Source organism: Cetorhinus maximus, chromosome 14 (assembly GCF_964194155.1).
Source record: "Cetorhinus maximus chromosome 14, sCetMax3.hap1.1, whole genome shotgun sequence".
Taxonomy (NCBI): domain Eukaryota; kingdom Metazoa; phylum Chordata; class Chondrichthyes; order Lamniformes; family Cetorhinidae; genus Cetorhinus; species Cetorhinus maximus.
In genome coordinates, this window is record NC_135892.1 from 37,953,439 (window position 1) to 37,974,161 (window position 20,723).

The window sequence follows — 20,723 nt, forward strand, 5'->3', positions numbered from 1 at the left end:
CCATGTTCTGATATTATCCATCCATGCCATCTTGGGTCTGTCTTCTGCATGTTTTCCAGGTGTTTTGCCTCTTATTCCAAACACTGCCCTCCTGTTTGCATCTTTGTTTCACTTTCACGTTGTTGAGCTTTTTAAAGAGTTTTTGTTAAGTGAATCAGCATTAAGCAAGGACTTAGTAGTTAATGGGTACTTAGAAATTCATAATAAGCTTCGGAAGAGTCAACACTGATTTATGAAATGGAAATTGTGTTAGACAAATCTGTTAAGAGTTTTAGAGGTTGAACTAATAGGGCGGATAAAGGAAAACCAGTAGATTTAGTCCATTTAGATTTTCAAAAAACATTTGAGAAGCTGCCACACAAGAGGTTATTGCACAAAATTATTGGGGGTTAATACATTAGCATGGATTAAGGATTGGGCAAGGAACAGAAAACAGAGGATAAGAATAAAGAGCCATTTTCAGGTATTATTAGGGTACCGCAGGGATCAGTGCTTGGGCTCAGCTATTTACAATCTACATCAATGATTTAGATGAGAGGATTGAGTGTAAAATTTGCTGATGATGCAAAATTAGTTGGGGAAGTAAGCCGTAAAAAGGATGCAAAGAAGCTACGAAAGGATTTAGATGAGTTGGATGAGCGAGCAAGAATGTGGCAGATGAAATAGAATATGGAGAAGTGTGAAGTTATTCACATTAGTAGGAATTAATTAGAAAAGCAGAATATTTTTTACATGATGAGAGTTTAGGAAATGTTGATATTCAGGGATCTGGGCACCCTTGTACAGGAATCACAGAAAGTTAACATTCAAGTACAGCAAGCAATTACGAAAGTATGTTAGTCTTTATTACAAAGGAATTGAAGTATAAGAGTAAAGAGGTCTATTGGAATTGTATTGGGCCTCGGTGAGGCCACATTCAGAGTACTGTTTACACTTTTGGTCTTCTAACCTAAGGAAGAATAAAAGTGCCTTGCAGGAAGCACAACAAAAGCTCATCCTAATTCCCAGGCTGAAGGAATTGCCCTTTGAGAAGATATAGAGTGGTCTAGGCCTATATTTCCTAGAGTTTAGAAGAATGAGAGGTGATCTCATTGAAAAAAATATAAGATTCTTAATGAGCTCGGAACTGATGCTCAATTCTGAAGAAGAGTCATATTGGTCTTGAAACATTAATTCTGTTTTCCTCTCCACAGATGCTGCCAGACCTTCTGAGTTTTTCCAGCACTTTATTTTTATTTCAGATCTCCAGCATCTGCTGTATCTTGCTTTTATTTTAGACGCTGGGAGATTTTTTTTTTTCCCTGCCTGGGCAAAGGGTCACATATTCAGAAAAGAGTGCAGCCATTTAGGACTGAGATGAGGAGAAACTTCTTCACTTGAAAGGTTGTGAATCTTTGGAGCTGTCTATCCCAGAGTGCTGTGGATGTTTAGTCATTGGGTATATTCAAGTCAGAGATCGATAGACTTTTGGATACTGAGAGAATCCAGGGATAATGTGGACAGGGTGGGAATGTGTAGCCGAGATGGCAAATCAGCCATGATCTTATTGAATGGCAAAGAAGACCCGAGGGGCCAAAAGACGTACGCCTACTCCTATTACATACGTTCTGATGCAAACCCTTTAAGAGTATAATTTGTTTCACTGCTAATGTGCGCTCAAACTTCTAGTATTGCAATATATAGGAATCATCTTTGGATCATTGTGCAAGTTTTCATAGATTCTTTAGTGTAGAAAGTTCCTTGAATTATTTGATAGAAAAAAGCTTTCTAAATACAAACTTCATGAAAAGGACAAACCCAACATGCAAAATAGGTTGAGTGCAGGTTCAAACATCATCATGGCATCTAAATGTAGACCACTAACTAGCATTATTATTATTAACTAGCATTTGCGACTTCACTCAGCAAATGGTGGATGGGCACTGTCAGTATTATTATTTGTTCAATGAGCCCTGTCATGTGTATTTGAGACTCTGGATAAGCTGCAGAATAGGGAGAGTACAGGGCCAACATATTCCAGTAAAGATAAAGGGTGGGACCAACAAATTCAGGGAACCCTGGATGTCAAGGGATATACAAGATTGGATAAAGAGAAAAAGGGAGGCTTATGGCAGATACCGAGGGCTCAAAACAGTGGAAGCCCTAGAGGAGTACCGAACGTGTAGGGGGGAACTTAAAAAGAAAATTAGGAGGGCAAAAAGGGAGCATGAAAAAACATTGGCAGATAAAATAGAGGAAAATCCAAAGTTATTTTACAAGTACATTAAGAGTAAGAGGATAACTGGGGAAAGAGTAGGGCCCATTAAGGACCAAAGTGGGAATTTGTGTGTGGAGCCGGAAGACATAGGTAGGGTTCTAAATTAATACTTTGTGTTGGCATTCACAGGTGAGAGGGATGACGTGGGTATGGAAATCAGGCAGAAGGACTGTGATATAATTAAAGAAATTAGCATAGAAAGGGAGGAGGTTCTAAATGGTCTGGTAGGCTTAAAAGTAGATAAATCTCCAGGCCCGGATGAAATGTATCCAGGCTGTTGAGTGAGGCAAGGGAATTGCTGGCAATAATTTTCAATACCTCTCTGGCCACAGGAGAGGTACCAGAGGACTGGAGGACAGCCAATGTTATTCAAGAAGGGAGGAAGGGATAAACCAGGGAACTACAGGCCAGTCAGTCTAGCCTCATTGGTGGGGAAACTATTGGAAGTAATTCTGAGGGACAGAATTAATCTACACTTGGAGAGGCAGGGATTAATCAAGGGCAGTCAGCATGGTTTTGTTAAGGGGAGGTCATGTCTGACCAATTTGATTGAATTTTTCGAAGAGGTAACCAGGTGTGTAGATGAGGGCAATGCTTTTGACGTAGTCTACTTGGACTTCAGCAAGGCTTTTGATAAGAGACTGATAACGAAGGTAAGAGCCCATAGGATCCAAGGCAATTTGGCAAATTGGATCCAGAATTGGCTGAGTGGCAGGAAGCAGAGGGTAATGGTCGAGGGGTATTTTTGTGACTGGATGCCTCTGTCCACTGGGGTTTCACAGGGATCGGTGTTGGGTCCCTTGCTGTTTATGGTATATATAAACGATTTAGGCTTGAATGTAGGAGGGCTGATCAGTAAGTTCGCAGATGACACGAAAATTGGTGGGGTGGTAAATAGTGAGGAGGATAGCCTTAGATTACGGAGGATATAGATGGGCTGATCAATAGCAAATGGATTTTAATCCAGATAAGTGTGAGGTGATGCACTTGGGCAGGACAAACAAGGCATGGGAATACACGATGAATGGTAGGACCCTGGGAAGTACCGAGAATCAGAGGGATCTTGGTGTGTATGTCCACCGGTTCCTTAAGGTAGTGGGACAGGCAGATAAGGCGGTTAAGAAGGCCTTTATTAGCCGAGGCATAGAGTATAAAAGCAGGGAGGTTATGCTGGAACTGTATAAAACACTAGTTAGGCCACAGCTAGAGTATTGCATGCAGTTCTGGAATCCGCATTATAGGAAGGATGTTATTGCATTAGAGAGAGTGCAGAGGAGATTTACCAGGGTGCTGTCTGGGCTGAAGAGTTTTAGTTATGAGGAGAGATTGGATAGACTGGGGTTATTTTCCTTGGAGCAGAGGGGGGACAACATTGAGATGTATAAAATTATGAGGGGCATAGGTAGGGTAGACAGGAAGGAACCTTTCCTCTTGGTGGAGGGATCAGTCACCAGGGGGCATAGATTTAAGGTAAGGGGCAGGAGGTTTAGAGGGGATGTGAGGAAGAATTTTTTCACCCAGATGGTGGTGGGAATCTGGAACTCACTGCCTGAAAGGGTGGTAGAGGCAGAAACCTTCATAACATTTAAGAAGTATTTGGATGTGCACTTGTGATGCTAGAAAATGGGATTAGAATAGTTAGGTACTTGTTTGACCAGCACAGACTCAATGGGCCGAAGGGCCTTTTTCTGTGCTGTAGACCTCTATGACTCTATTCTATGATCTGTCATGAAAAATGCAACTATATCTCATGGATTGATGTAAATTCTAGTTGATTCATAAGATTTTATTGCAGTTGGATAGACCATTTAGAATGCACCAAATCTCAAATGAATCTACTCGAGCAGAATGATGGCGACTGTCCTGTCAATACTTGTATTGCTGTTGTTAAATAATTTTCATGCTTTGACTTTGTGGATGCTTTAGAAACATGTTTAAAGTAATGTAATTGCATAAATAGAACAAACTTTAAATCATTCTATATGTTTAGGTATCGTTGGGCTTTCATTCCAGAAGTATCTGATGATTCAGGGCTGGAGGTTCGCAGACAGGGAACACATCAACGAGAATTCAAGCCTTATGTGGTTCGATTGGCCAAACTGCTGAGGAAAAGAGCAAAGGTATTCTCTTTCCCCTGCCCCTCCAATTGCCTCCTTACTCCAACTCTCCTAAAGGCATTGACTTCTTGCCTGGCTAAGTTTCAAAAGGTACCCTCCAGTAGCTCAGACAAGTGATCAATATTCATACATGACCCTTGATTGTGACCGTCAGTAGGCTAGACCGTCAGCTAGTGCTGAGTACCACCCAAATTCAAGGCCTGACATACACCGAGTTAGCTAATAAATTCACTGAGCTATCTGGGAACCCAAGCCCAATGGCCTTACAGGCAGTCTTCCAGTTCACCATAAGTATGATGATCAATTATTTTAATCTACAGTCTGTGACATTCCCAAGATGTGACTTCATGAGTGTCATAGGAGGGAAAAGTTTTCAGAGAAACCAGAGAACGTGAGAAGAATTGACAAAAGTTACTGATCTACTACTGTATGCAATTTAAACAGCTTCATGGCCATAGTACATTGTGCTACAGATGACATAGTATTTACAATACAGAAACATGCCATTTGACGCAACAGGACTGATTAATAATTAGCAAAACAATAACTTTCAATTATGCAAGAAGTTTAACATAGTTTAAAAAAACAAGTGCTTCCCAGTGGCAAAATGAAAAAATGGAAGCTGAGCCAAAGAAGATATCTGGAGGGGCATTTGCAAGAATGTGGGCCAGGACACCTGAAGACACAGCCACTAATGGTGGGGCAAAGGAAGTGGGAGAATACAAAAGAGGCTAGAGTCAGGGGAACTAAGAGTGACCAGGCGGGAGAAAGTAATGGTATTATTCAGGACAAGGGCTTCAAAAGGTGGAGGTGAGCGGGCGGTTGAGTAAATCAACTGCTACAGTAGTGTGCTAAATAAATGGAAGGCCAAAAGGCTAGGCACTTTGGATGTGTAGTTTTTTTCCTGGGTGCGGGTGATGGGGGCATGGCATACAATAAAGTTATTAAGGCTGTCAGTGGAACTGTGGAAATTCAGGCAACATAGGGGATGGCAAGGTTGAAAGCGTAACCTTGAATTTTGGCTAAGCGAATTGAGATGGAGGGAGAAGCTAATTCCAACAGAGGGCAGGTGGAGTTAAGATGCAAGTTGAAATCATTGTTGCTGAGTTCAAAGCAGGGGGCAAGGAGGGAGGATATTTTGAAGGAGAAGACTCAGTAGTGAGGCTTAAAGGGATGACAGACCAGAGGATTGTAAAGGAGAGACAAGGGGGATGGAGTAAAGTGAGGTGCTCGAAGAAGCAAAAGTTTTAAAGACCAAGATATGATTTTGTGATAAAGACCACACCACCACTGTTGCAGTTTGGATGAAGTAGCTAGTAGAACATATAGCCAGGTAGGGGAAGGATTCAGTGGGACAAGTTGTCACCAACAAAAGGGAGAAACCTGCTTGACCCTGTCCTCACCAGTCTACCCATTGTAGATGCATCTGTCCACAACAGCATTGCTAGGAATGACCATCGCACAGTCCTTTATGGAGACTTTACATTGAGGACATCCTCCATCGTGTATGGTGTAACCACCATGCTAAATGGGATAGATTCAGAACAAGTCTGAAAGCACAAAACTGGGCATCCATGAGGTCTGTAGGCCGTCAGCAGCAGCAGAATTGTATTCAGCCACAATCTGTGACCTCATGGCACGGCATTTCCCTCTTTCTACAATTACCATCAAGCCAGGGGTCCCATTCAGGTTCAATGAAGAGTACAGAAGAGCATGCCAGGTACAGCACCAGGCATACCTAAAAATGAGGTGCCAGCCTGGTAAAGCCATGGCCAGGACTACATGCTAAACAGCGGAAGCTGCTATGGAAAATCTAAGCAATCCCATAATTAATGGATTAGATCAGTGCCACATCCAGTTGGGACAGGTTCTCGACATTTAAACAATTAACTGGAGGAGGAGGTTCCACAAACATACCCACCCTCAATAATGGCTGAACACAGCATGTGAGTGCAAAAGACAAGGCTGAAGCTTATGTAACCATTTTCAGCCAGAAGTGACAAGTGAATAATCCATCTCAGCTTCCTACTGAGGTCTCCAGCAACATAGTTGCCAGTATTCAGCTAATTTGATTCACTGCATATTATATCAAAAAACAGCTGAAAGGACTAAATACAGCAAAGGCTATGGGACCTGACAACAAATCCCAGCTGTAGTACTGCAGACTTCAGAACTTCTTGTGCCCCTAGCCAAGCTGTTCAGTACAGCTACAACTCTGGCAACTACCCGACAATATGGAAATTTGCCCAGGTAGGTCTTGTCCATATAAGACAGGACAAATCCAATCTGGCTAATTACTGCCCATTGGTCTACTCTCAATCAACAGGCAAAGTGAGGGAAGGTGACATTGACAGTGCTATCCAGTGGCATTTACAGCAATAGCCTACTCCCAAAGCTCAGTTTGAATTTCGCCAGAGTAACTCAGCTCCAGACCTCATGAAAGACCTGGCATCGACTTAGACACTGGAAATAACAACAGCAAACTCAGCCCAGTCGACCCTGCAAGGTCCTCCTTACTAACATCTGGGGGCTAGTGCCAAAATTGGGAGAGCTGTCTCACAGACTAATCAAGCAACAGCCTGACATAGTCATAGTCATGGAATCATACCCTACAAATAATGTCCCAGACACCACCATAACCACCGACAGGACAGACCCAGCAGAGGTGGCGGCACAGTGGTATACAGTCAGCAGGGAGTTGCCCTGGGAGTCCTCAACATCGACTTTAGACCCCATGAAGTCTCATGGCATCATGTCAAACATGGGCAAGGAAACCTCCTGCTGATTGCCACGTACCGCCCCCCCCTCAGCTGATGAATCAGTGCTCCTCCATGTTGAACATCACTTGAAGGAAGCACTGAGGGGTGACAAGGGCGCAGAATCTACTCTGGGTGGAGGACTTCAATGTCCATCACCAACAGGGCTCAGTAGCACACTGCTGACCGAGCTGGCCGAGTCCTAAAGGACATAGTTGCTAGACTGGGTCTGCGGCAGGTGGTGAGGGAACCAATAAGAGGGAAAAATGTACTTGATCTCGTCCTCACCAACCTGCCTGTCACAGATGCATCTGTCCAAACCAGTATCGGTAGGAGTGACCACCGCACAGTCGATGTGGAGATGAAGTCCCGCCTTCACATTGAGGATACCCTCCATTGTGTTGTGTGGCACTACCACCGTGCTAAATGGGATAGATTTCAAACAGATCTAGCAACTCAAGACTGGGCATCAGGGAGGCGCTGTGGGCCATCAGCTCAAAATTGTACTCAAACACAATCTGTAACCTCATAGCCTGGCATATCCCCCACTCTACCATTACCATCAGGCCAGGGGGTCAACCCTGGTTCAATGAAGAGTGCAGGAGGGCATGCCAGGAGCAGCACCAGGCATACCTAAAAATGAGGTGTCAAGCTAGTGAAGCTATAATGTAGGACTACTTGCGTGCCAAACAGCATAAGCAACAGTGATAGCCAGAGCTAAGTGATCCCACAACCAACGGATCAGACCCAAGCACTGCAGTCCGCCCACATCCAGTCGTGAATAGTGGTGGACAGTTAAACAATTCACTAGAGGAGGAGGGTCCTCAAATATTCCCATCCTCAATGATGGCGGAGCCCAGCACATCAGTGCAAGAGATGAGGCTGAAGTATTTGTTACAATGATCCATCTCGGCCTCCTCCGGAGGTCCCCAGCATCACAGATGCCAGTCTTCAGCCAATTGGGTTCACTCCGATAGTGCAAAGGCTATGGGGCCTGACAATATTCCGGCAATAGTACTGAAGACTTGTGCTCCAGAAATTGCCGCGCCCCTAGCCAAACTGTTCCAATACAGCTACAACACTGGCATCTACCCAGCTATGTGGTATGTCCTGTACACAAAAAGCAGGACAAATCCAACCCAGCCAATTACTGCCCCATCAGTCTACTCTCCATCATCAGTAAAGTAATAGAAGAGGCCATCAAGTGGCACTTGCTTAGCAATAACCTGCTCACTGACGCCCAGTTTAGGTTCTGCCAGAGCCACTCAACTCCTGATCTCATTACAGACTTGATTTAAACATTGACAAAAGAGCTGAACCCCCAAGGTGAGGTAAGAGTGACTGCCCTTGACATCAAGGCCGCATTTGACTGAATATGGCATCAAGGAGCCCTAGCAAAACTGGAGTTATTGGGAATCGGGGGGGGAACTCCCCACTGGTTGGTGTCATACCTAGCACAAAGGAAGACGGTTGTGGTTGTTGGAGGTCAATCATCTCAGTCCCAGGACGTCCAGGAGTTCCTCAGGGTAGTGTCCTCGGCCCAACCATCTTCAGCTGCTTCATCATGACCTTCCTTCCATCATAAGGTCAGAAGTGGGGATATTCGCTGATTGCACAATGTTCAGCACCATTCACGACTCCTCAGATACTGAAGCACTCCATGTCCAAATGCAGCAAGACCTGGACAATATCCAGGCTTGGGCTGACAAGTGGTAAGTAACATTCACGCCACACAAGTGCCAGGCAATGATCATCTCCAACATGAGAGAATCTAACCACTGCCTCTTGATGTTCAATGGCATTACCATCACTGAATCCCCCACTAGCAATAACCAGAAACTGAACTGGACTAGCCATATAAATACTGTGGCTACAAGAGCAGGTCAGAGATCAGGAATCATGTGACAAGAACTCATCTCCTACCTCCCCAAAGCCTGTCCGCCACCTACAAGGCACAAGTCAGGACTGTGATGGAATATTCACCACTTGCCTGGATGAGTGCAGCTCCCACAACACTCAAGAAGCTTGACACCATCCAGGACAAAGCAGCCTGCTTGATTGGCACCACATCCACAAACATTCACTCCCTCCACCACTGGCACACAGTAGCAGCAGTGTGTGCCATCTACAAAATGCATTGCAGGAATTCACCAAGGCTGCTTAGACCACGACCACTACCATCTAGAAGGACAAGGGCAACAGATAGATGGGAACGCCACCACCTGGACGTTCCCTGCTAAATCACTCACCATCCTGACTTGGAAATATATCGCCATTCCTTCACTGTCGCTGGGTAAAAATCCTGTAACTTCCTTCCTAACAGCACTGTGGGTGTACCTACACCACATGGATTGCAGTGGTTCAAGGAGACAGCTCACCACTAACTTCTCAAGAGCAACTAGCGATGGGCATTAAATGCTGGCCCAGCCAGCGAAGCCCACATCCCGTGAATGATTTTTTTTTTATAAAGTGTGAACAAAAGAGCTTTCCTAATTGCTTGCTGTACCTGCATACTAACCTTCTGCGATTCACACACGAGGACACCCAGATCCCTCCAAACCTCAGAGCTCTGCAATTTCTCACCATCTAGGTAATATATTTCTTTTTTATTCTTCCTGCCAAGATGAACAATTTTACATTAATCCACATCATACTCCATTTGCCAGATCTTAACTCACTTAACCTATCTTTGTAGATCTGTCCCTTTGTAGCCTTCTTATGTCCTCTTCACAACTTACTTTCCTACCTATCTTTGTATCATCAGCAAATTTAGCAACTATACCTTCGATCCCCTCATCCAAGTCACTTATATAAATTGTAAAAAGTTGAGGGCCCAGCTCTAATCCCTATGGCACACCACTAATTACATCTTGCCAACCAGAAAAAGACCCATTTATGGCTACCCTGTTTCCTGTTAGCTAGCCAATCATCTATCCATGCCAATGCGTTACTCCTTACACCATGAGTGTTTATTTTCCGCAATAACCTTTGATGTGGCACCTTAACAAATGCCTTCTGAAAACCTAAGTACAGTACATCCACCAGTTCCCCTTCACCAAGCTTTTGGTCATTTGCCCTTTAATATCTGCTTCTGTGGCTCAACAAGTTGTTTTTGAAATAGTGCTCAAAATTCAACAGTGATTTGGAAAAACTCGAGTATTGTACTTGTAATCGAAAACAAAAACAGAAACAGAAATACCTGGAAAAAGCCAGCAGGTCTGGCAGCATCGGCGGAGAAGAGCAAAGTTGACGTTCCGAGTCCTCATGACCCCACTAAGTAAAAATAGGAAAGGGGTAAAATGAGGACTCGGAACGTCAACTGTGCTATGAGGACTCAGAACGTCAACTGTGCTCTTCTCCGCTGATGCTGCCGGACTTGCTGAGTTTTTCCAGGTATTTCTGTTTCTGTTTTTGTTTTGGATTTACAGCATCTGCAGTTTTTTGTTTTTATCTCTGTAATTGTAATCAATCTTGATAAGAAGTAACTGGAATCTAATTCATGGCAGAATTTTGTGCTTATTTACAGAAAAATCCAGAGGATGACAACTCGGGGAGGATCCTAGCTTGGGAACCAGATCATCTGTTGCTGACTGTTTACTCCATTCGGAGTATCGAGCAACTGCTTCCTTTCTTCAATGTACTCAGCCAGTTTTTCTCCAACAAAATCTCAAGCAGGTTTACTGGATCCTCAGGGAGCCCAGTCCCGCACACAAACTCATTCTCGAACAAAGATATTAAAACTGAGAACCAGAAAATATTCTGGAGCAAAGCCAGACAGAAAATAGAGGAAGTGCTTGAGAAAGATTTCTTGGAAGGTGTTATAAAAACATAATAGCATCCTGTTGGAGATACTGTAATCACTCAAAGCAAATATTCTATATGTACATTTCAGTTTGTACTTAAACGAGGAACTCATTTCAAGGATGTAATTATATTAAATTTTATTTGTACAGTTTGGGTCCTGAATACTGAATTATGAATTTGGGTTTTGTCAAGTATTGTTGGCTCATATCGATTATGGTGCCTAAAATGTAAATTACTGTACTATTCCATTTGGTTCTAAAAAAGTGCATTTGTGATAAATTCTACGTATGATGGCCCAGTATTAAATGCACATTTTGATTGCAGTTATTTATGTATCGTTGGTGTACAATGTAATTATTTTGTCGCTATTACAAGCAACATCAGATCCAATGAAGTGGAGCAGAACAGATGTTGAGCCAGGAACAAGAGCATGTTCGTTGTATCAAGAGTGCTGAATGTGAAAGGCACGATTAAGTGAGGATAGAGAAGTCAAAAGAGCAAGAGGAATGAAAGTGGAGGTTCAAGACACACAGTGCAAAGTTTAAGATTCTGCAGTCTTTTTTAATCTTTCATAGAATGTCAGCATCTAGCATTCATTGCCCTTGAGAAGATGGTGAATTGCTTTCTTGAACCACTGCAGTTCAAGTGGCGTAGGTACACCCAAAGTGTATGTTAGGTAGAGGATTCCAGGCTTTTGACTCAGTGATGGAGGAGGAACATAATGACCTGTAACTTCTGAGCCATTTGTAACTCCAAGATGACTAACCCCACCCCCGACCACCCAACATCCCCTGAACATCCGAACCCCCCATGACCATCTGACCCCAACCCGACCTCCCGCGACTAGCCAGCCTTCCCTGATCCACCCCAATTCTCATCCCCCACTGACCACCCCCACACTGACCACCTGACCCCCCCAACCACCATAAATCCTACCTACTTACCTTACAAACTTAGCTTCTTTCTGGCTTCTGAAAGTGGCAGCATCTCGTGCTGTAAAGAAATGGGCATGGCTTCCTTACTTCCAACTCTCTAGTCCTCCACACAAGGCCTTAGAAACGAACTGCACTGGACAGCTCTTGCTTAGGCCTGAGTCAAAAGGTTGAGCGAGAAAGAAGTGGTTGGATTTCCCGGTAAGAAACTAGGAGCGGAATGGTAATCTGACCCTGATTGTCACTCCACAGAAGTACAAGCCCTATATTTCCAAATCAGGCTGGTGTGTGACATGGAGTGGAACTTTTAGGTGGTGGTGCTCCTATGCCCTGCTGCCCTTATTCTAGGAAGTCGATAACATGGTGCTGTGAAAAAGCCTTGATAAGTTACTGCAGAGGTGGCGGAAGTGAATGTTTAAGGTGGTAGATGGGATGTTGATCAAGCAGGTGCTTTTTTTCTGGATAATGTCAAGCTTTTTGAATGCAGTTGGAGCTGCACTCAGACAAGTAGGAAGTATTCCACCACCCTCCTGACTTGTGCCTTGTAGAAAGTGGAAAGACTTTAGGGAGTTGGAGGTGAGTTCTCATTACAGAGTACCTAGCTTCTGACCCGCTCTTGTAACCACGTATGTGGCTGCTCTAATTAAGCTTTTGGTCATTAGTGACTCCTAGGTGTTGATGATGGGGTATTGAGTTGTGGTAGTGCCCTGGATGTCAAGGGGAGGTGGTTAGATTTTCTCTTGTTGGAGATGGTCATTGCCTGGCACTTATTAGTCCATGGCTGAATGTTGTCCAGGCCTTGCTGCATGTGGACATGGACTGATTTATTTTCTGAGGAATTACAAAAGAAACTGAATACTCTGGCAATCTTCAGCAAACATTCCTACTTATGACCTTATAGAGAAGTTCATTGATGAAGCAACTGACAATAATTGAGCATTGAACACCTGCAGTGATGATCTGGGGCAAAGATGATTGACCTCCAACAGTCATAATCATCTTCCTTTGTGCTATGTATGGTTCCAGTCATTAGAGGCCTTTCCCAACTCTCAATGATTTTAATTCTATGAGGGATCTTTGATGCTACACTTTGTCAAATGCTGCCTTGATGTGAAGGGCAGTCACTCTGCCCTCACATCTGGAATTCAACTCTTTTGGACATGTTTGGCCAAAGGCTGTAATTAGCCAATGTAATGAGTCAGGAGCCAAGAGGCCTTGGCAAAATTCAAACTGAGCATCAGTAGGCAAAAGTTATCGAAAGGTGTCATAGAGAGGCCATTAACTCAATGGAGGTCGCCTCCCTTCAGCGATCATGGGAGCCATTGAAGCCAGAGGCTGTGGACATCAAAGGTCCCAGTGATCCACCCATAAGGGTTTTTCTTCCAACCTGAGGGGGGTGGGGGGGCTTCTGTCTCTTCAAGATCTCCTACCTGCCTCAATAGCACCTACCACACCCAGATGGGTACTAAATCTCTAGAGCTGCTGGCTCTCTGATTGAGGTGGCAGATTTGGGATTCCACATGAGCATGGAGGCAGCTGTTTAGGAGGATGCCTCTGGAAAAATAGCTCCATTTGTCTGGCTACCAGCAAGTGCAGGCTCAGGACCCCCATTTCATCTAACGTTGGGGTCCTGAGGGCTGTGGAAAAATCATGTCCATAGGGACTTGGAAGGAGGCCATTCAACCCATCGGGTCTTTGCTTGATCTCTAGAAAAATCCAATAAGTCCCATTCCCTCACTTCTATGCCTGTAGCCCTAAAAGTTTATTTTCCTCAAGTGCCAATCCATTTCCTTTTTAAATTGTTGATCATTTCCACTTTGCCTGATACTTGATGAGTAAAAAGCTTCTTCCTCATATCCCCCCACCCTCCCCTGTATCTGTTGCCCAAAATCTTAAATTTGTGTCCCCTACTCCTTGTACTAATGGGAACAGCTTTTCTTTGTCTGTCATAATCTTGTATATCTCTATCAGATCTCCCCTCCACCTCCTTTGCTCCAAGGAAAGTAACCACAGATTCTCCAACCTAGCCTTGTAGCTAAAATTCCTCATCCTGTTGCAGTCAATTGGTATCATCCTCACTATTGGCCACACCTCCTAGTTTAGTACCATTGGCAAATTTTAAAATTTTACTCTATATTCCAATATCCAAGACATTTAAATATATCAAAACTCCAGTGGCCCTAGCACTGACCCTTTGTCAGTGATTTGACAATTTGACCAATTGTCTATCATCCTCCAGTCTCAAAAGAACAATCATTTATCACAACTTGCTGTTTTCTGTCTGCAAGTCATTTTTTAAAAAAATCAAAGCTGACACTGATCCTCCCATCCATGATCTTCAATTTTGTTCATCAGCTTTTGATGTAGTACTTTGTCAAATGCTTTCTTAAAATCCACATGGACAAAATTCACATGGACAACATCCACTGCATTTTCTTCATCAATCTTCTCTGTTACTTCATCAAGAAGTTCATTTAGATTAGTCAAACACCATATGGCAAATCAATACTGGCTCTCCTTAATGAACTAAAACCTCTATAATTAACTTTTAATTAATGTTAATTTTTTTCCTGATTGTTGTTTCTGAACCTTACCCGCTACTGATGATGAACTTACCAACCTGCAGTTTCTAGGAGTGTTCACATTCCCTTCTTGAACTTTCTTTGCCACTCTCCAATCCTCTGGCACCTCCCCACTATCTTTAGGGAAGATTGGAGGATTATGATGAGCTCCTCAGCTATCCACCCCAATTTCCCTTAGTAACCTGGAATGCAAGCCATCTGGACAAGGCAATTTATCCATTCTGAGCATAGCCAGCCTTTCCAGAACATCCTGCCTATCAATTTTCATCCCATCTATTATCTCTGTCACCTCCTTTTCTCCCGATATTTTGTCAGCATCCTCTTCATTAGCAAACACCGATACAAAGTAGTCATTAAGTATTCTAGCTTTGCCCTGTGCCTCTAAGCATATATCATATATTTTGTCCATAATAGGCCCCATCTTGCCTCTTATATTTACATGCCAGTAGATTTCTGCATTTCCTTTTATGGTTACTGCCATTCCATGTTCTCTCTTTGCCCCCTCAACCTATTGTACTTGGGCTGTTTCTCACTTTAAGAATTCTCCTGGCATGCATTATATACGCTCTGTTTTTGCTTAATCATATTCTCTATCTCCATCATCATTTTTCCCCTACCTTTTGCCCTTATTGAAATGTATATAGCCTGTACCAGAAACATCCGTTCCTTGAAGATCGCTTATTGGACCATTGTAATTTTTCCTGTCAATCTTTGTCTCCTTTTTACCCTCTCATCTCATTGAATTTAACCCTATTCTAATTTAGAAGGTCTACTTCAGATTGTTCCTTTCTCTTCTGCACTAGTAATCTAAACGGTCACTCTTACCCAAATGTTCCTTCACAAACACTTGGTCCACGTGACCCACTTCATTCTCCAGCATCAGATCCAGAAATTCCTCCTTTCTGGTTAGACTGAGACACATACCAATCAAAGAAGTTCTTCTGAACACGTTTCGGAAATTCCTTCCCCTCCTTTCCCTTTATCACAATTGATATTTGGGATATTTAAGTACATCAATATCACCACTCTATAGTTGATGCACATTATTGTGATTTCCCTATAGATTTGTTGTTCTATCTCTCCCTCTATAATTTTAGTCCTATTGAAATAACCCAAGTCATACCCTTTTTGCTTCTCAACTCAAGCCAAATGGAATCTTTGAGGCCGCAAGGACATCCAACACTAGTTTTCCATAATCAATACTGCCACCTCACCATTTTTCTTCCCTCTTTTTTGAATACTTTGTATCCATGAATATTAAGCACCCAGTCCTCAACATGTTTATATTTCCATTGTTGCCACATCATATTCCCACATGGCATTTGCGCTTGTTGGTCACCAAGCTTATTCACCACTTACATTCATGCTTTCTAAACCTGTCTTTATATTCCTTGCAGTCCTTCTTAGTCTGCTCTTATCAAATATAATAATACTTTCTTCTCTAGAACTATCCAACTCCTTTAAACACCTTGTTTGCTCTTTTCTATATCTATATGCTGGTGCCTACTCTGTGCAAATTTAGCTTGAACCTCAACCACAGCTCAACCACAGTAGTGACCCTACCCACAAGGATATTGTCGCTAGTCCTGTTGAGATGCAACCTGTTCCTTTCTTGTAGATGTCTCCTACCCCAGAACTGGTCCCAATGCCCCAAGAATCTGAAGCCCTCCTGCCTCAGCCATGTATTTATCCTCCCTATCTTCCTATTTCTACTCTGGCTGGCACGTGACACTGGGAGTAAGCCAGGGACTATTCCTTTGAGGTCCTACTTTTTAATTTGCTCCCTAGCTCTTAAAAGTCTAACTGTAGGACCTCAATACCTGCCCCCCAAAAGTCATTGGTACTGATATGTGCCACAATTTCTGGCTCATTCTCTTTCCTCTGCAGAATATTCTCATGCTTCTCTGTGATGTTTTTCTTTCGCATCAGGGAGGTAACATACCATGCAGCTGTGCTACCAATTGTATTTATTCTTATACTCCTTTTGTAACAAATGCTACCTTACCATTTGTCTTCCTATTTGTTTGCTGTATCATTTGGTTAACTTTTGTGGCCTCTCTGAATGCAAACATTTCCCAATCTCCCATTTGAAACATATTCTGCTTTTAAAATTTTTGCTACCAAAGTGGATAACTTCGCATTTTGTCATATTGGATTCTATCTGCCGTGTTCTTGCCCACTAATCTGCCTACGTCCCTCAAATTGCCTCTTCCTCATTGCTTACTTTCTCACCTAACTTTGTATCATCAACAAACTTAGATACATTGCATTCAGTCCCCTCATTAATATAGATTATAAATAGCTGAGTCCCAAGTACTGATCCTTGCAGTTCCTCACAAGTTGCAGCCTGCAAACCTGGAAATGACCTGTTGATTCCTACTTGATGTTCACTGAACTTTTCCTATTTACATACCTATAGAAACATCTACAATCTGTTGTTATATCTCTTGCTAGTCTGCTCTCATATTTTCTCTTTCCTGATCAATTTCTTGGCCCTCTGTTGCACTCTAAAATGCTCCCATTCCTCAGGCTTACTATTCTTTTTGGGAAAGTAGAAGCTTCTTCCTTTGATCTAATATTATCTTTGACTCCCCTTGTTAGCCACAGCTGACCCACTTTCTGTGGGGTTTTTGTGCCTTAAAGTAATGTATTATTAATATTTGTCCATTCATCCATGGTGACTCAGTATGGTTTAGCTTTTTTCCTGGATTTTTTTTTTTCATTGTTGTTCTATATCATTGTTTCGCCAACATCATGGGATGTGGGCTTCGCTGGCTGGGCCAGCATTTATTGCCCATCCCTAGTTGCCCTTGAGAAGGTGGTGGTGAGTTGCCTTCTTGAAACACTGCAGTCCATGTGGTGCAGGTACACCCACAGTGTTGTTAGGAAGGGAGTTCCAGGGTTTTGACCCAGCGACAGTGAAGGAACAGCGATATATTTCCAAGTCAGGATGGTGAATGACTTGGAGGGGAATGTCCAGGTGGTGGTACTCCCATTTCTTTTCTGCCCTTGTCCTTCCAGATGGTAGTGGTTGTGGGCTTAGAAGGTGCTGCCTAAGGAGCCTTGGTGAATTCCTGCAATGCATCTTGCAGATGGTACACACTGTTGCTACTGTGCATTGGTGGTGGAGGGAGTGAATGTTTGTGGATGTGGTGCCAATCAAGTAGGCTGCTTTGTCCTGAATGGTGTCAAGCTTCTTCAGTATTGTGGGAGCTGCACTCATCCCGGCAAGTGGGGAGTGTTCCATCACACTCCTGGCTTGTGCCTTGTAGATGATGGACAGGCTTTAGGGAGTTAGGAGGTGAGTTACTCGTCACATGATTCCTAGCCTCTGACCTGCTCTTGTAGCCACAGTATTTATATGGTTAGTCCAATTTAGTTTCTGCTAAATGGTAACCCCTAGGATGTTGATAGTGGGGGATTCAGTGATGGTAATGCCATTGAATGTCAGGGGGTGATGGTTATATTCTCTCTTGTTGGAGATGGTCATTGCCTGGCACTTGTATGGCACAAATGTTACTTGGGGAATGTTTCCCAAAGTTGCATTCTTGGACCCTCCGAACTGATTTTTCTCCAAGCTATTACTCCAGTCTTCTTGCCAAGTCTTATTATTTATATCCTTAATGATCATAAAATGCCTATTATGGTCATTATTGCCTAGTTATTTTATCTGCGTGTTTTATCTGCTCTAGCTCATTCCCCATTACTGCGTCCACAAATTACATTAGAAAGGAGCCTTGTACACATTGTAGGAACTCCATTCCCTTTGCCTATCTCTTCTGGCCAATTTATATCTAGGTTGTTGAAACCACCTCCTTCCCCCAACCATTTATTATTTTGTTATTTTACTCATTTCCTTAATTTATTGGCATATTTCTTCCTCTACCATTCTTCCACTGTTAGGCAGTCTGTGGACTACTATTATTAGCGTGGTTGATCCTTTATTATCTTTTATCAATGTCCGCGTGGATTCTATTTCTATTTTTCTGATAGCTCTTTTCTATCAATGTTATATTTTCCCTAATAAGTACAGCAGATCTGATTGAGAGCAGCAGCAGCAATGGCAGAGAATAGAAGAGAGAGAAACACCGAGTAAGAGAGTGGACCTTACACAACGTAGTTCAAGACGAAGCAAAGAATGACATCACAGGATGAGGCATTTGTTTAAACTAGGAACCAAGAAATTACAAATTTCAATTGGGGTAAGGCTAACAGAAATTGAATTAATAAAATAATAAAGAGCAGCCCAGGAGGCACTAGCTAAAGTTAATTGATTAAACAAGTTACTATTTAGGTTCTAAAAGAGTAGAGATTTTTTTAGATTATGGGTGGGCAGTTGAGACTTAATGTTTTGGGGGACCATGTGCGTAGGAAGTCTCCCTAACTGCTTGACCTTGCACTCAGGGTTTTTGAGCATGAGGGGCTGCGAGAGTCCCTATGGCGCATAAGAGAAGATGAGAGTTTCCTGGATCATTCATTGCAGCGGATGGCCACCCACAAGCAATACAAATTTAGGATAGGAGATGGTTGACCATCCAGAAGAGTAGGAAGTGCAAGAGTCTTCTGGGGGATGTGCCACTCTTAACCAGGTATGCATAATTAGAGACTGATGTGCGCTTTTGACACTTTCAAGGGGTGCAGTCCAGACCATGGCAGCAACGGACAAGGGAAAGCGCAGGAGGGAAAGAGTAGAAATGCAGTCATAGGATATTCCATGGTTTGGGGTACAGACATGCATTTCTGTAACTATCATTGAGAGTTTACATGGTGTGTTGACTTCCTGATGGCAAGAGTAAAAGGACATCACAGTGTGTAGAATATTTTGCAGATGGAGTGAGCCAGAAATTCTGGTACATGCCAGTACCAACAACATAGAGAGGTCATACCTTCAGGGGCTAGGGAGAGAGTTTAAAAAGGACTGTGAAGGAAGTCATCTCTGGATTAGCCCCAGTGCCAGACACAGAATAGAGAATCAATAGGTGTGGTGCAGGATGGAAAGGTTCAGATTCTTGGGGCATTGGCCCAGTTCTGGGGCAGGAGGCATTTATTCAAACAGGATGGCTTACACCTCAACAAGACTGGGACCAAAGACCTCGCAGGAATATTCACTAGTCTGGTTGGGGAGGATTTACACAAAATTGACAGAAGGGATGGCACCAGCATATAGAAGTAGAAAAAATAAGGTGCATAAAGTGAGTCTGTTGGATAGTACAAAAGGAGTACAGTATTACCATATGAAATAGGCACAGACTAGGAAGAAAAATGAGGAATGCAGATTTAGAATGCATGTATTTCTGGAATATCTGAAATGTGTTCAGGAAAACCTCTTGATCAGTATGTTCTCAGTCCAACTAGCAGCTGGTGCTCAGGAATGAAGTGGGCCAAGTATCTATGGGGGGATCTCTTCCATCAAAATGATCATCATGCCACAAGGCTGAGACTGGTAATGGAGAAGAGCAAGGAGCAATGGCCAGTAGGACTAAGAGGAAGAGCAGACAGGGAGAAATTACTGAACACAGTGGGACTAGGGGTCTGAAATGCATTTGTTTCAATGCGAGAAGTATAACAGGCAAGGCAGATGAGCTTAGAGCTTGGATTAGTACTTGGGACTATGATGTTATTGCTATTACAGAGATTTGGTTGAAGGATGGACAGGATTGGCAGATAAACATTCCAGGATTTAAATGTTTCAGGGAGGATAGAGAGAGATGTAGAAGAGGTGGGGGAGTTGCACTGCTGGTTAAGGAGAATATCACAGCTGTATGACAGGAGGACACCTCGGTGGGCTCATGCAGCGAGGCAATATGGGTAGAGCTCCGGAATAGGAAGGGTGCAGTCACAATGTTGGGGGTTTACTACAGGCCTCCCAATTGCCGGCGGGAGATTGAGGAACAGTTATGTAGGCAGATTTTGGAAAGATTTAAAAGCAATAGGGTTGTTGTGGTGGGTGATTTTAACTTTCCCTATAGTGACTGGGAATCACTTAGTGCTAGGGGTTTGGATGGTGCAGAATTTGTAAGGTGCATCCAGGAGAGCTTCCTGAGACAATATGGAGATAGTCCAACTAGGGAAGGGGCAATACTGGACCTGGTATTAGGGAATGAACCCAGCCAGGTGGTCGAAGTTTCCGTAGGGGAGCGTTTCGGGAAAAGTGACCATAATTCGGTAAGTTTCAAGATACTGGTGGATAAGGATATCAGGAGTCCTCGGGTGGGGTGGGGGGGGGAAGTTAAGGTGCTTAATTGGGGGAAGGCTAATTATAACAATATTAGGCA

General features: G+C 43.2%; 1 protein-coding gene across 4 annotated transcripts in view; it reads left to right on the forward strand.

Annotated features, from left to right (window-relative positions):
• dop1a (DOP1 leucine zipper like protein A) overlaps positions 1-11,257 on the forward strand; it is a 366,113-nt gene extending 354,856 nt beyond the window's left edge. For all 4 annotated transcript variants that reach the window (XM_078556811.1, XM_078556812.1, XM_078556813.1 and 1 more), the window contains 2 exons: positions 4,248-4,377; positions 10,657-11,257. In XM_078556811.1, coding sequence (XP_078412937.1) covers positions 4,248-4,377; positions 10,657-10,962 — 436 coding nt within the window. In that variant the 3' untranslated portion in view covers positions 10,963-11,257. The remainder of the gene's footprint in view (positions 1-4,247; positions 4,378-10,656) is intronic.
• Positions 11,258-20,723: the final 9,466 nt, after the last annotated feature.